The following is a 15,564-nucleotide window of genomic DNA, read 5'->3' as shown; positions in this document are numbered from 1 at the left end:
CTTCTTCCCCACCATGAGTTTCATCCTTTCGTAGTTCCCTTTTCTGAAGTTCAGTGCCGTGGTCGTTGTTCTGGATCGATGCTTCGCCCCTGCATCCAGGTCGAAGCGGATCATATTGTGATCACTGGTTCCTAGCGTCCCCTCTACTACTTCATCTTGCGCCTGTCCTCGTAGTCCATTTAGAATTAAGTCCAGAATTGCATTTCCTCTCGTGTTTTCCTTGACAATTTGTTCCAGGAAGCAATCGCCCACAGCATCCAGGAACTTGGTCTCCCTACCGCAGCCAGAGGTGCCTAGGTTCCAATCTATTCCCGGATAGTTGAAATCACCCATGATAACTGCATTGCCTCCCTTGCAGTTGTGCTTGATCTCATCTATCATTTCTCCATCAATTTCTTCGGACTGCCCTGGGGGTCGATAGTAGATGCCAATCTTTATTTCTAATCCATTGGTTCCTGGAATTTTGACCCATAGAGACTCTAATTTATTCGTCATTTCAGGCGTGTTCCCTCCAGTAGATTCAATTCCTTCTTTGACATATAGGGAAACGCCCCCACCTTTTTGACCCACTCTGTCTCTGTGGTATAGTTTGTATCCCGGTAGCACAGTGTCCCAGACGTTTTCTTCGGTCTACCATGTTTCTGTGATGCCGATGATGTCGAAGTTATCCTTTTGTGTTATAGCTTCTAATTCACCCATCTTGTTCCTTAGGCTCCTTGCGTTCGTGTATATACATTTGAGATTGTGGCTTGCTCTTTTCTTGCATCTCCTTACCTCTTGTGTCCCCTTAGATCTGTCTTTCCTGAGATCTGGTGAGTCTTCCCTGCTATCTTCCTGCACGATATCCCCTGGGTATACCGGTTCCCGAACCATCGACGCTCTCACTTGGTCAACTGTCGGCTTTCCCCTTCTTCCTAGTTTAAAAACTTCTCAATTCCTCTCTTGATGTTGCTTGCAAGTAGCCTTGTTCCGTCTGCGCTGAGGTGGAGTCCGTCCTTCCTGTATAGCTTGCTCTTCCTCCAGAACGTCATCCCTAAGAAAGTCTGCCCAGCACTGTCTTTCGGTCCCAACTACTGGAGTTGCTATCAAAGCCCACTCCAGCCTCTCCAAAATTATCATTTGCGAGACACAGACCGTAAAAGTATGCCCAGTGCTGCCCAGTACTGGTCTTAGTTTTTCACAGGCAGAATTGCCCTCTAAGCACCACTCGACACATCAACCACACCTGCAACCATTTAAGTTTGGGTTTTTATACCACTCATTTTCTAATTAGAGACCTCTAATTAGAGACCTCTCTAAAACATCGGAGGTGACCAGCGGAGTACCACAGGGCTCAGTCCTGGGTCCACTCCTTTTCAACATATTCATAGGGGATCTGACTCAGGGGCTTCAGGGTAAAATAACATTATTTGCTGATGACGCCAAACTATGTAACATAGTAAGTGAATGCAATTTGCAGGATAGTATGGCACAAGACCTGCTTACATTGGAAAGATGGTCCTCGACTTGGCAGCTGGGCTTCAACGCTAAGAAATGTAAGGTTATGCACCTCGGTAGCGGTAATCCTTGCAGAACTTACACCTTGAATGGAGAAACTTTGACTAGGACTTCGGCAGAACGAGATTTAGGAGTAATCATCAGTGCAGACATGAAAACTGCCAATCAAGTAGAGAAGGCCTCATCTAAGGCAAGGCAGATGATGGGATGTATCAATAGAAGTTTTGTCAGCAGGAAGCCTGAAGTCATAATGCCATTGTACAAAAGCATGGTGAGACCTCATCTGGAATACTATGTACAATTCTGAAGGCCACATTACCGTAAAGATGTGCTCAGAGTCGAATTGATTCAGCGGATGACCACCAGGATGATCTCGGGGCTCAAGGGTCTCTCGTACGAAGAGAGACTAAACAAATTACAGCTCTGTACTCTAGAGGAACGTAGGGAGAGGGGAGACATGATTGAGACATTTAAATACATCACAGGACGTATCGAGGTGGAAGATGATATCTTCTTTCTCAAAGGACCCTCGGCCACAAGAGGGCATCCGCTCAAACTCAGGGGCGGGAAATTTCATGGCGACATCAGGAAGTATAAGTTGGAATAAGCTTCCGGTGCAGGTGATCGAGGCCAGCAGCGTGTTGGACTTTAAGAATAAATGGGATGCCTATGTGGGATCCCTACGAGGGTCGATCTGAAGAATTGGTCACTAGGTATAGACTTAAGAGGATGGGTCAGTAGAGTGGGCAGACTTGATGGGCTATAGCCCTTTTCTGCCGTCATCTTTCTATGTTTCTATCCCAAGACCCCTCCACCTCCTTCAAGATGGCATTCTAGGCATCCGCCACCCTCTCTGTGAAAAAGAATTTCCTGACATTATTCCTAAGTCTACTAATCCACAGCCTCCATTCATGTCCTCTGGAAAGATTTGTTTCTGTATTAATACCTTTCAAGTATTTAAATGTCTGCATTAATATCTCCCCTGTCCCTCCTCTCCTCTACAGTATACATTTTTAGGTCTTCCAGTCTTTTCTCGTATGTCTTGGTACAAGCCCTGTACCATTTTAGTCACCTTCTTCTGAACTGTTTCAACATTTTTTTTTTGCCAGATTCAGCCTCCAAATACAATACAATTTCTTATATATACAATTTTCTGCAAGGAATCTATGTAGTATACAATAAGAATTAGATCAAGTTTTGGATGTTACATTTTTAGAGTGGGGATGGTTGTTGGGAGGAAGGGGAGAGAGAGGGATATGAGATAAGGGGATAAGAGAGTGGTTATAGGGAGACAGGTATGTCTTTAGTTTCTTCCTGAAGTCAAGGTATGTGGTGGTTTTTTTTTAGTTGTATTGGTAGTTTGTTTCAAATGTGGGCAGCTAGGTATTTGAAGGTAGCCTCAAATATCTTCTTCTGCCGTATTTTTTTGAGGTGATGGGAGGGGTAGTTTAAAGCGTTGTGTCACGTGTGAGTTGAAGAACAAATGTGGGACTTTGATATGAGATGTTAGCCCCTCCGAGTTTTCTCCTTAGATCCCTTTGCGAACCATGCATGCTATCTTGAAATGGATTCTCTTGTTCATCGATAGCCAATGCAGTTGTTCTAGTAGTGGACTTGCTCTTTTGTATCGATTCTTCTTGAGGATTAGTCTTGCGACTGTGTATTGTAGTAGTTGGAGTCTCTTGCGTTCTTTTTCTGTAATGCCACCGTATAGTGAATTGCAGTAGTCCAAATCTGAACAAAATACTCCAAATGGGGCCTCACCAATGACCTATTTAGGGGCATCAATACCTCCTTTCTTCTACTGGTTACGCCTCTTTCTACACAGTCTAGCATCCTCCTGGCTACAGCCACCACCTTGTCACACTGCTTTGTTGCCTTCAGATCCTCAGACACTATCACCCCAAGGTCCCTGTTTGTGCATATCAGCCTCTCACCTCCACATCTCCCTCTGATTTCTGCTCCCCAAATGTATCACTCTGCACTTCTTTGCATTGAATTTTAGTTGCCAGACATCAGACCATTCTTCCAACTTTTGCAGATCCTTTTTCATGTTTTCCACTCCCTCCGGGGTATCTATTCTGTTACCAAGCTTGGTATCATCTGCAAAAAGACAAACCTTTCCTTCTAATCCTTTGGCAATGTCGTTCACAAACATATTGAACAGAATCGGCCCCAGCACTGATCCTTGAGGCAATCCACTACTCACCTTTCCTTCCTCCGAGCAAATTCCATTAACTACTACCCTCTGGCATCTGTCCTTCATATAGTTTCTAATTCAGTTCACCACTTTGGGTTCTAAATTCAGCCTGTCAAGTTTGTTCAAGAGCCTCCTATGAGAAACCATGTCAAAGCTTTGCTGAAATCTAAGTAAATTACATCTAGCGCATGTCCTCAATCCAGTTCTGTTGTCACCAAGTCAAATAATTTAGTCAGATTTCTTTAGTACAATTTACTTTTGCTAAAACCAGGGCTTTTTTTGAAAGGGCTTGATAAAAGTGATCCACCATGGTCCCCATGTGTTAATACATGAGCTCAGTTTCTGCACACTCACTGCTGTGTTTTCATGGATTCTGTGGCTGGTTGCAGGGGGGGCTGGCTACTGTGGGGTGGGTGGTCCCTCAGTGATCACTCCACTCCTGAAGAATGGCCTGGTATTTGAGTATTGATACCTTTCTCTTTTTTTTGTTTCTTTGCTAGAAAAATGCAGTGGCTAAAACCATGACTTTTTCAATAACTGAAGTGAGGCTTACCGGTTTACTCTTTTCTAATTCCACAAAACCTCTCCCATCTCCCAGACTATATTAAACTGAAGGGATTCTGGGATAAGAACACAAATTGTTCCCACTGCCTGGCAAGTTTGGGAATGTTTGCACAGACAAGCACCATTCCCTAGAGAAGGAATGTTAACTGAGGAGTGGAGCTGGGGGGGAGAGAGGGGGGACAGTAGATATGGGATGAAAGGGACATCGAAGTGTAAAAGGGTTGGATTGGCAGATAGGCCAGAGACATACTCAGAGGTGGGAAAGGGATACAGAGAGGACATTACATGAGGACACTTAGAAGGCAAATCCCACCTCACCCCGCAAGCTGTCAGCACACAAGTGATGCAGTCAGAGCTTTAGTCAAGGGGGAGAAGAAGAGGGCAGGAGGTAACTTGCTTCTGTGCAACTCTGGGGTGCCTGCACGTGTGTTTTTCCATGTGATTCAGTATCTGTGTATCTCTGTGTGCATTAGAATGTGTGTAGCTCTGTGTATATCTCTCTGCACAGCATATATATTGTATATCAAAATGTGTGTGTACATTTCTGTCCCTCTCTCTCTCTGTCTTTCGTAACTCCGATCATGGCTCTGGAGGTGGGGCCCACCATTATTGCTCTTTTAAGAAGTGCATTTAAAGCTGGGATATGATGTAAGTGCCTGGAGAACCCGGAAGACACTTTGAGACTGAGAGATCCAGAAAAGGGATGAAAAGAGAGGGAGCAGGGAGCTGGGGGGTAAGTGAGGGACAAAGAGACACAGAGAGAGGCAGACAGGAGGACCCTGGTGGAGGGCAAAGAGGGTGCAGCTCTTTAAACCTGTCACAGATTTTGGGACACATTCAAAACTTCCCTACACAGACCTCTTAGACTCAGTGGAGGGCAAACTCTGAGGGAGATCACCAGAGCCAAGGGTTGCACCCCATTATCCCATCTACAGAGAGAGAGAGAGCCACAAAACACAACCCTTTACCCTATCTATAGAGAGGGAGTGACCCATCTATATAAACATAACCCTTCACCCTATCTTTGAGGATACAACCCTTATCCCGTCTGCAGACTCCCTGTCACATTCCCTTCATCTTCAGACTCCCATCTTCTGACAGTACCTTAAGGTCATATTCCCTACTCCCAAAAAACAGACAGGGGACTCATGTTCCCCTGTCCCTAAACACAGAGACAATAGAACCCATCACCCCATTTACAGAGAGAGAGTACAGGGACGCAGCCCTTTCTTATCATATACAGTCAGAAGGGCCCAGGGTCATATTTCCCTCTCCAAAACCACAGAAAAAAGATCAGGAATACAGCTCAGGGACACTGCCCTCTCATCCTGTCAAAAATATACAGTATTTGAATGTAAATTGCCTTAAACTACTATTGAAAAGTGTAAGCTACCTCCAACCCCCCCCCCCCCCCACCCCCTTTCCTTCTATCTATCTCCAGGCTCAAGGTCACATTCTCCACATAACATCCACAGGGCTCAGGGACACAACCATCTGCAGACAGGAGCTGAAGAGCCAAGGGTTCAGAGATACAGGCCTCTTACCTGAGAAAGAGACAAGTAACTTAGGGACATAGTGCCCTCAACTTGTCTTGAGACAGAACCCCTAAGCAAGAGAAAGGGATTAAGATAGGACCACTTCACCCTATTCACATATAGTGACCTCTCTGAACCTCACCTAGGTGGCTCTCCAAGGTCTCTTAAGAGCAGCAGAGTCTGAGAGAGAAACAGTTTTGTACTTCCCCACTCTCCAGCCAGAAAAACATAACCATACACCAGTATTTTGTCTCCTTGAGTCTCTCAAGGTCCTTTCCCAAGTTTTTCAGGAAATTCAGAGTTCTTTGTAATCCATGGGGCTATTCCTGAAATACTCCTGAGGATCCTGCATGGGACAAGTTCACGGTGACCATTCTTGGAATACTCTACATTCCCGGCTTCTGAGGAGTCCTGTTGAGGGACCTGGAGATTTGCTCTTCTGACTGACTTTCCGGTTCTCTTTCGAAAGGCCTGGCGCTCGAGCTGAATTGTGGAGATGACGCTGCCTATCTTTTTTGGATGCACTTTCATCGCTTTTGGCCCATCTTTGGGACTTTTTCTCTTTACAGTTGCCAAAGACCCCCTTCGAGTTATCATTCTCATTGCAGGGTAAGCCATTCCTGTCTCTTCATGTACATTGTAGGAACCTGGTTAGCTAACCAAAACTTCAGTTCTATCTCATTTTGTGCTATACAACCCCACGAGGAGAACCAGTAATTGTCATTTATTTGCCTACCCAAAGATTATTGGTTGTAGATATAGGAAATTTTTGGATAGGACTTTTATATATTAGTGGAGCCAAGTTGACCTACGGCGCTTTTCGGAAATAAATTAATACTGTACTATTTGATAGATTTATTTCCTAAATAGAAATTACAAAATGTAATTCTTTAATAATTGCAATAATTCTACTCTGATTATCCTTAAGAAATATATTGTACTTTTGCTATTTGTATTTTGTACTTCGCTGATTGTCCTGCTCTCTTCGATGTAAACCGCCAAGAAGTCGTCAGATTGTGGCGGTATAGAAGAATAAAGTTATTATTATTATTATTTTGCCTCCACTTGGATGGGTGGTAAGAGGGGGGAGACTGGATGATCAATCTGGGAAAGTTAAAGTTCTGGAAGAGATGAAAGGGAATAATTTGCTTCAGAATAGCTTAGAAAGGGTGGAGAACCAATTGCAAGCAAATAACTTACCTTTTTGGAATTTTCCATATAATAATAGGATTGTTCCTTATTTGACATTAGAACAGTTTATGATGGAGATTTTATTTATTTAAAATATTTATTATCCACCTAAAACTTAGGTGGCTTACCATAAAACAATTATAATCAGTTGAACAAACGAACAATGAACAAATCCCACATTGTTTACATCACCCATAAGCTATAATAATGGTACAGAACGCTTGTTCTTTTCAATTAAATGCCTGGACAAAAAAAAATAAGTTTTTAACAATTTCCTAAGCCTCAAAACATTATCACATCCCAGGAATATCATTCCATATAACTGGGCCAGCCAATGAAAAGGAGGATTTTGCTGTATCAACATAATGTACCTCTTTGCGTCTTTCCACATCTAACAACATTTGACTTTAAGATCTCAATATACATCCTGTGTAAGATTTCATTAAAGTATCCCGATGTACCAATTGTATTATCTTATATTTCATGCAAAATTGAACAGGAAGTCAGTGAAACTTCTTCAGTATAGGTGAGATATGATTAAAACGTGACACATCCATCAACTTTTGAGCAGCAGAAATCTGTATAGCCTGTAATGCACACACACACAAGTAGTCGCAATACCTAAATATAAGGCATTGCAATAATCCAGTTTTGACAACACCATACTCTGTAGCATGTCTCGAAAATTCCATCCAGTAAGCATAACATTCTCAGTACATAATACGCCATCTGAGTTATCCTCGCCTCCTGCTTCAAGTATAACCCCCAACAGAGTGATTTCCATGCAAACTCTGGGGCCAAAGATGTTCACTTACTTTTCCCACAATCATAAAATCTGTCTTTTCTACATTCAGCACAAGCCCATTCATACTCTTCCATCTACGAATCCTACTCATAGGTCCTTCACCCCACTCCTTTATGTGGAAAAAGAACTTAACATCATCGGCATACATACAAAACAAGACTCCCATCTCTTCTCGCAGATTCACCAATGGGGCCATATAGATGTTAAACAAAGTTGCTGATAATGAGGACCCTTGGGGCACCCCTCTTGTAACAGGTGCCGTAGTTGAAATAACTCCCCAACTACGCACGCATATTGATCTCTCCATCAAATATGATCATTTCAGCAGAAACCCTGCAACACTCAACTTCCTTAATTTAGCTAAAAGTAAAGTCAAATCCAATGAATCAAAAGCAGTTGATATGTCCAAAGACACAAGGCCAAAACACTTGTCTTGGTCTACTCCTATTCGAAACACATCCACAGTAGATATGGTTACTGCGGATGGTCAGACTGGATGGGCCATTTGGCCTTTATCTGCCATATGCTTCTATGTTTCTAAAAGCATTTCTATACTGTGGGCTTCCCTGCACCCAAACTGATTCTTATCTAAACAAATATTTGCCTCTACAAACTCCTCCAATTGTAATAAAACTGCCTTTTCTAATACCTTGCTAAAAATGATCTGAAATTACACATCTGATCACTATCTGATCCTACTTTTTTCAAGACGGGCCTAACTGTTGCTATTTTACACTCATCAGGGAAAATTCCAGATTGTAAAGATTTGTTCACCATAAGATATTTTATCTGCTAACTGATTGACTATTGACCAATCATCTGTCCAAAATTTCAAAAAATTATTACATTCCTGCTTCTATGAAAAATATTGTTGGTGGAGGGGTTGAAGAGGTGATAGAAGCAGATCTGATCACATTGCTGGAAACATCTATTCAAGAAACCACATTGAGAGCTACCTTGTTGGTGACTTTTGATAGAGGGGAAGAAAAAGACATAAGATTTATGGTCCATCTAGCCCAGTATTCTTGATTCTACAGTGGTCAATCCAAGTCACAAATTCCTGGCAAAACCCCAAATTGAAATAAGATATTGATAAATTTCTTTAGGAAAAGAACGACTCATAGGAATTCTAAGAGCATTGGAGCATTTACCTCACCAACCGCAGCTTTGTAAAAGTCAGCGAATGTCAAGTGAAGTTTCAGGGCAAACATTATATGTTATTGAACCCATCACAGTTGGAGAAACTGATACAGACCAATGAAGCAAAATCTACTCTACCATCTGCTCAGTGGTGTAGCGAGGGAAGTTGATGCCCAGGGCAGTGGTGCCAAGCATAATTGCGTGGGGTGCCCCCTGCTCTTCCCTGCCATACCGTGCACCCTCACCCCCACCCCGTGTCCAAATAACTGGCAAGATCCCAAAAGAGAAAAACAGGTTTTATGTTGCATAAGGCCTTTTCTTTTAGGAAGTAGACCAAATCCTTTTTAAACCCCACTAAGCTAACTGCTTCCACCACATTCTCTGGCAACGTTGAGTGATGAAATATTTTGTCTGGTGTGTTTTAAATCTACTATTTAGTAGCAGATTCATCACATGCTTCCTAGTCCTTGAATGGACTGAGAACCTGGGGAACTGGGTTCAGTTCCCACTGCAGCTCCCCACGCTGCTCCCTGTGACCCTGGGCACGTGACTTAATCCTCCACTGCCCCAGGTACATTAGATAGATTGTGAGACCACCAGGACAGACAGAAAATGCTTGAAGTACCTGTATGTAAACTGCTTTGAGTGTGGTTGTATAATTTAAAAAGTCAGTGTACACTTCTCCCTCCGTATTCGCGGTTTCAGCATTCACGGTTTCGATTATTCACGGTTTTAGCTTGATGGCTCCTCCCCCAAATTACATCAGATGATTCCCAGCACTTTCTTCACCGTGTTTTGCCTCTCCTTCAGGAACAGACCAGGTCTCCCACCATGTTATTTTCTGTATTTGCAGTTCTGTTAATCCCCTTTCACAGCAAATATGGAGGGAGAAGTGTACAGGTCCCTGTCCCTTTCCCTTGTGACCCTGGGTAGGTCATTTAACTCTCAATTGCCTCAGTTACAAAACAGATTGTGGGCCCAGTAGGGACAGGTTTCTATTTTACCCTCCCTAATGTTCTCTGCTGCACTTTAAAATATTGAAATGTAGTTCTGCCCCTCTTTGCCTTATGTATTGATTAGTCCGTAAGTCTGTCGGTCTAACCCATTATTTTAATATACGCCTTTTCCTTTTTTATTTTTTTTTAATTATTAATGTTGTGTCTCGCTTAGTAAAACTAAATAAGCGATTCATCAAATTAAAATGAAACTTGAATGAACCCACACCAAATATGTAACTTGCTTTGGTTGTAGCACAGAAAAGCAGTAGATGAAGTCCATGGATCTAGCTAGGTTCTTGGAACCTGGGTTGGCCTCTGTTGGAAACTGAGCTTGATGGACCTTCAGTCTGTCCCAGTATGGCAATTTAGAGGTTCTTATGGGGTATTGAGTCAGAGTATTTGATGTGTAATGGACATGTTCTGTGCCGAGTTGGGTTTTCTGGGCTAGGTTTAAGACACAGCCTTGTCATACTGTCCCCTAACCTTCCTGCCTCTCTCATTTCAGGGCCTTCTTTTGGCTGCTGTCTCTGCTGCTGTCCTCATTGGTTTGGTTCATTGGAATTAAGGCTGCTGATCCCACCAACCACCTGCTTCAGGATGGGCTCCTTATTTTCGGTCTGTTTTTCTCAGTATTGCTGCAGGAACTCTTTCGGTTTATCTACTATCTGCTGCTCAGGTAAGTCAACGTTATAAACACGTCTGCATTCAGGATACAGAATGTAGGATACCTAGCGAGATGCAAAGCACAGGCAAGGGACGTCAGTTTGCAAAGTGAGTCTGCTCTGGAATGGATAAAAGCGGTGAATTCTTGCTAAGTGTTATGGGTAAGTAGAGATTTCTGCTTGTTAGGAATGTTTGAACAGCCCCCATCATCCCTTGATGCTTTCCAACTGCCCTAAATTCTAGTCTAGCCCCAGGTTTGATCTAAGTTCAGCCTTTTACAGAGTAAGATGCTTTCCCCTCCAGCTTTGCCAGCGAGTGCCATCCGTTGCGGTATTTCTCCTGGCCTTAGATGATCATCTGTCAGCTTTCTGTCCATTAACCCATGTTCATCTCTACCACTAGTGTCCTGACTGGGTATTGGAGAAGAGTTTAGTAATTATTGTTCTTCTATCCTTAGAAAGGCAAACGAAGGCCTTGCCGCTCTCAGTGACGATGGACAATCTCCCATCTCAATCCAACAGATGGCATACGGTGAGTACTGCCTGTGTAATCTTTTAAAATCATTCCTAGCATCCTGTTTGCTTTTTTGGTTGACGCTGCACATGGCCCTGATTCTCTCTCACTGTCTCTTTTTTCTATCCTTTCCCAACTCTGACCATGCCTTGTTTCTCTCTCTGATTTTGTCTCTCTCCCAGTCACCCTCTTGCTGCCATCCTAGGCCATCAGTGGCAGTGATGAAGACATTAGGACACACAGGACCAGTTCTGCTGGCTCCACTCCCTTTGATGTCAGAAGGGCGGAACTGGAAGAGCTAGCAGGGGTTCATCTTCCTGGTTCTTACCATGGCCAACACAGTCACAGACCTGGGAAGGCAGTGGACCTGTGGCAGTGGGAGAGAGGGGAACGGTGGGATTTGAGCTGGGTATGCTTAGCGTCCAGAATCCTCAGCTTAATGGAATTGCCTATAATCGTACCATCATAACCTAATGACAATAATATTTTTATGAAGGAAAAGGAGGATCTCAGACATCCAAACCACAGACAACTTGAGATTCTGTTGATTATCACTGGATAGTGGTTTCTTTCATTGATCCTGAAAAACGTTCTTTTTTCATATTTTTCATATCTTTAATGAAATAAATTATTTTTAAAGCCTTTGGCTGAAAAAATATATGAACATAAGAACATAAGCAATGCCTCTGCTGGGTCAGACCTGAGGTCCATCGTGCCCAGCAGTCCGCTCATGCGGCGGCCCAACAGGTCCAGGACCTGTGCAGTAAACCTCTATCTATACCCCTCTATCCCCTTTTCCAGCAGGAACTTGTCCAATCCTTTCTTGAACCCCAGTACCGTACTCTGCCCTATTACGCTCTCTGGAAGCGCATGTCTGAGATCCTTTTCCTTCATAAAAATATTATTGTTTTTACATTACATTAGTGATTTTTATTCCGCCATTACCTTGCGGTTCAAGGCGGATTACAGAAGAGGATTTCTGGACATGTCCAGCGGTGTTACAGAGTAGAGTGGGATGCTTCAGAGGATTGAAATGTGTCATACGGTGTTAGTCTTCATGGATTTCTTGAATAGCAGGGTGTTTATTTCTTTTCTGACAGTTTTGTAGTCTGGGGTCGCGATTAGTAGATTGGAGAGTTGGTGGTCTAGTTTTGCTGCCTGTGTGGCTAGAAGGCCATCATACAGTTTTTTCCGTTTGATGTCTCTGATTGGAGGGTATGTGAATGGTGTCTGGGTTCTCCTGTGTCTGTTTGTGGCAGCTTGGATTAGGCGGTTGTTCAAGTAGGCTGGACTGTCACTATTTATGGATTTAAATAATAGACAGTAGAATTTAAATAGTATTCTTACTTGAATTGGGAGCCAGTGTAAGTCGAAGTATGCCTCGGGGATGTGGTCGTGTTTTCTTAGTGAATAGATTAGTCTCAGGGCTGTGTTTTGTACTGTTTGTAGTTGTTTTATCATTGTTGTGGGGCAGGGGAGATATAGGATATTGCAGTAGTCAAGGAGACCTAGGACTAGGGACTGGACCATGAGCTGGAATTGTTTTCTGTCGAAGAATTTTTGAACTTGCCTTAGGTTTCTCAAGACCGCAAATGATTTCTGTATTGTTTTGATGATTTGTGGTTGCATGGTGCAGCATCTGTCTATCGTCATTCCCAGAAGTTTTAGAATGGGTTGAATGGGGTATGTGATTGAGTTGATTACTAGATTGGTTATGGTTGGGTTTTTTTGGGTTTTTTTTTGAGAAGTATGAATTTTGTTTTGTCTGGGTTCAGTTTTAGTTTGTGGTCTTTCATCCATGTTGCCACTGTTTCTAGAGTTCAGTGTAGTGTCTGTCATGGAGGACGTTGGTTGGTCAAAAGGAAGGAGGATGGTGATGTTGTCTGCATAGCTATAGGAGGTTAAGCCTATTTTGTCTAGGCAAGTGCCGAGGGATGCAATGTAGAGATTGAAGAGTGTTGGGGATAATGGCGATCCTTGGGGTACGCCACAGGGGTTGGACCGTGGTTCTGATTTTTCTTTGTTTTGACATTAGGTAAGCATTTCCATTGAGCTGAAGATGTTTGCAATATCTACTAGCTCACATTTTTGTAATGTTGGGTATGCTTAGCATCTCCAAGCTACTTATACAGAGCAGTTATGTGTCTGGACATTGTTTTGAGGATAAAACCCCCTATTTGCAGTTCTTTACTCCCCCCCTGCCTGCATCCATTGTAACTTGATACAGGAACTGTAGGTAGAATCCAAGGGCAGAGCGCTGGAAGGCAGCTAAAGTCACAGAAGGAAGGAAGTGACATGGAGGAAGTTTCGCCTCTGGTGGAGGGCAGAAGATAAATGAGCCCTTACAAAAAAAAAAAAAAAAATGTGCCCGATATAGTTCTGTGGAAGGTACAGCTCCTACAAAAGGAGTATGCCTATCTAGGCTTGATTGACTGTAGCATTGTGATTAAGGAATTATACCTTTCAAAGTGCCTTCCCTTGTCATCTCCACATTATCACAGACATACAGAAACACACATGTACAGAAACATATAAACATATATCCACCACCAGAAATAAGCTGAGGAGTTGGAAAGAATTCCATGAGGGATACACTGCATGCACAGAGAATAGTTAAGCTCTGGAATGCATAAGAGCGGATAGCGTAGCTGGTTTTAAGAAAGGTTTGGACAAGTTCCTGGAGGAAAAGTCCATAGTCTGTTATTGAGAAAGACACGGGGGAAGCCACTGCTTGCCCTGGATCGGTAGCATGGAATGTTACTACTCCTTGGGTTTTAGTCGGGTACCAGTGACCTGGATTGGCCACTGTGAGAACGGGCTACTGGGCTTGATGTACCATTGGTCTGACCCAGTAAGGCTGTTCTGATGTTCTTATGCTTTTCCTGCTTGTTTTTAGGGTTCTAGAATTACATTACATTACATTACATTAGGGATTTCTATTCCGCCTGTGCCTTGCGGTTCTAGGCGGATTACAATAAAGATGATATCTGGGCATTTCCAGTAGAATTACATTACAGGAAAAGAGTAGATTACAAGTAACAGTGAAGAGTTACAATACATATCGCAGCAGATGTAACATAGCCACGGATTACAATAAAGAAGATATCTGGGTATTTCCAGTAGAATTACATTACAGGAGAAGAGTTAATTACAGTTTATATTGAAGAATTATAGTACATTCAATATCACAGGAGATGTTACATAGCAACTGAGTCAATTTACAACTGGTGGATAATAAAGAATTACCATATATTCTAGATTACAAAAGATGTTTCATGAGCTGAGTCAAGTTTCTTCGGATGGAGAGTAGCATCATATGCCTGTAAGCGGAGGTGTATTTATTGTTTTGATGTTTGCATGCTGTTGATTAATTAATGTTGATGATATGGACAGTAGGGGTGTTTATTTTGGTTGGATAAAGAGATTCTGTTCCCTAAGGAATTGATTGGGAACTCATTAGATGGCGGTTTAGATTGATGGGAGATATTTTTTGAACAGTAGTGTTTTTATTTCTTTTCGGAACTCTTTTATGTCTGTAATTTCGATCAATAATTTTGAGATGTCGGAGTCAATATTAGCTGCCTGTGTCCCTAGTAGGTTGTCATAAAGTTTCTTGCGTCGAGTACCATTGAGAGGAGGGTAGGTGAAAATGTTCTGTGTTCTCCTTCTTCTGGATAAGAGATAGTAGTGAAAACGGTTGTTTAGGTAGCTGGGTGCCGCGCCGTGGGTTACTTTGAATAGGAGACAGTAGAGTTTGAATTGTGTTCTTGCTTTTATTGGTAGCCAGTGAGATTCTAAGTATGCTTTGGTAATATGGTCGTATTTGCTGAGTGAGTATATGAGTCTGAGGGCTGTGTTCTGGACGGTCTGTAGTTTTTTTATTGTGTTGACTGGGCAAGGTAGATAAAGGCTGTTGCAGTAGTCTACCATACTTAGCACGAGGGATTGGACAATGATCCTGAATTGGTCTTTATTAAAGAATTTTCTTATTTTTCTCAGATTACGCATTGTGAAGAATGCTTTTTGGATGATTTTATGGATTTGTGTTTGCATAGTGCAGCCTCTGTCTAGTTGTATTCCCAGGATTTTGAGGGAACTCTGTATTGGGTACTTGATTGAGTTTACTTCCAGTTCTGTTAGGGTTGGTTTTTTGTCCTTCTCTAATAGTAGGAATTTAGTTTTGTCCGTGTTCAGCTTCAACTTATGATTTGTCATCCATTTTTCTACTGTGTCCATTGTAGTTTTCAGGCGTTCTGTGGAGATGGGGTCGTGGATGTCGAATGGAAGGAGGATGGTTATGTCGTCCGCATAGCTGAATGAAGTTATGTTTAGGGCATCTAGGGTGCTGCCTAGGGAAGCAATGAATAGGTTGAAAAGTGTGGGAGAGAGGGGGGAGCCTTGTGGTACTCCGCAGGGGTTAGACCATGGTTCTGATAGAATTTCTTTTGACTTGACTCT

At 42.6% G+C, this 15,564-nt stretch overlaps 1 protein-coding gene across 3 annotated transcripts in view; it reads left to right on the top strand.

Moving 5' to 3' along the window:
• Positions 1-4,605: 4,605 nt before the first annotated feature.
• The window catches only part of LOC117357105 (gamma-secretase subunit Aph-1b-like), a 28,825-nt gene continuing 17,866 nt past the window's right edge, over positions 4,606-15,564 (top strand). Inside the window, exons 1-4 of one of the 3 annotated variants that reach the window (XM_033937385.1) lie at positions 4,606-4,649; positions 6,266-6,405; positions 10,436-10,606; positions 11,051-11,124. In XM_033937385.1, the coding sequence (XP_033793276.1) occupies positions 6,293-6,405; positions 10,436-10,606; positions 11,051-11,124 (358 nt within the window). In that variant the 5' untranslated portion in view covers positions 4,606-4,649; positions 6,266-6,292. Of the gene's footprint in view, positions 4,650-4,940; positions 6,406-10,435; positions 10,607-11,050; positions 11,125-15,564 lie in introns of those variants that run through there. The other 2 variants (XM_033937396.1, XM_033937375.1) reach the window with 2 other exon arrangements.

This window comes from Geotrypetes seraphini, chromosome 1, assembly GCF_902459505.1.
Source record: "Geotrypetes seraphini chromosome 1, aGeoSer1.1, whole genome shotgun sequence".
Lineage (NCBI taxonomy): Eukaryota > Metazoa > Chordata > Amphibia > Gymnophiona > Dermophiidae > Geotrypetes > Geotrypetes seraphini.
The sequence above is the reverse complement of the archived record's forward strand: the minus strand, read 5'-3'. Positions and strand labels throughout refer to the sequence as shown.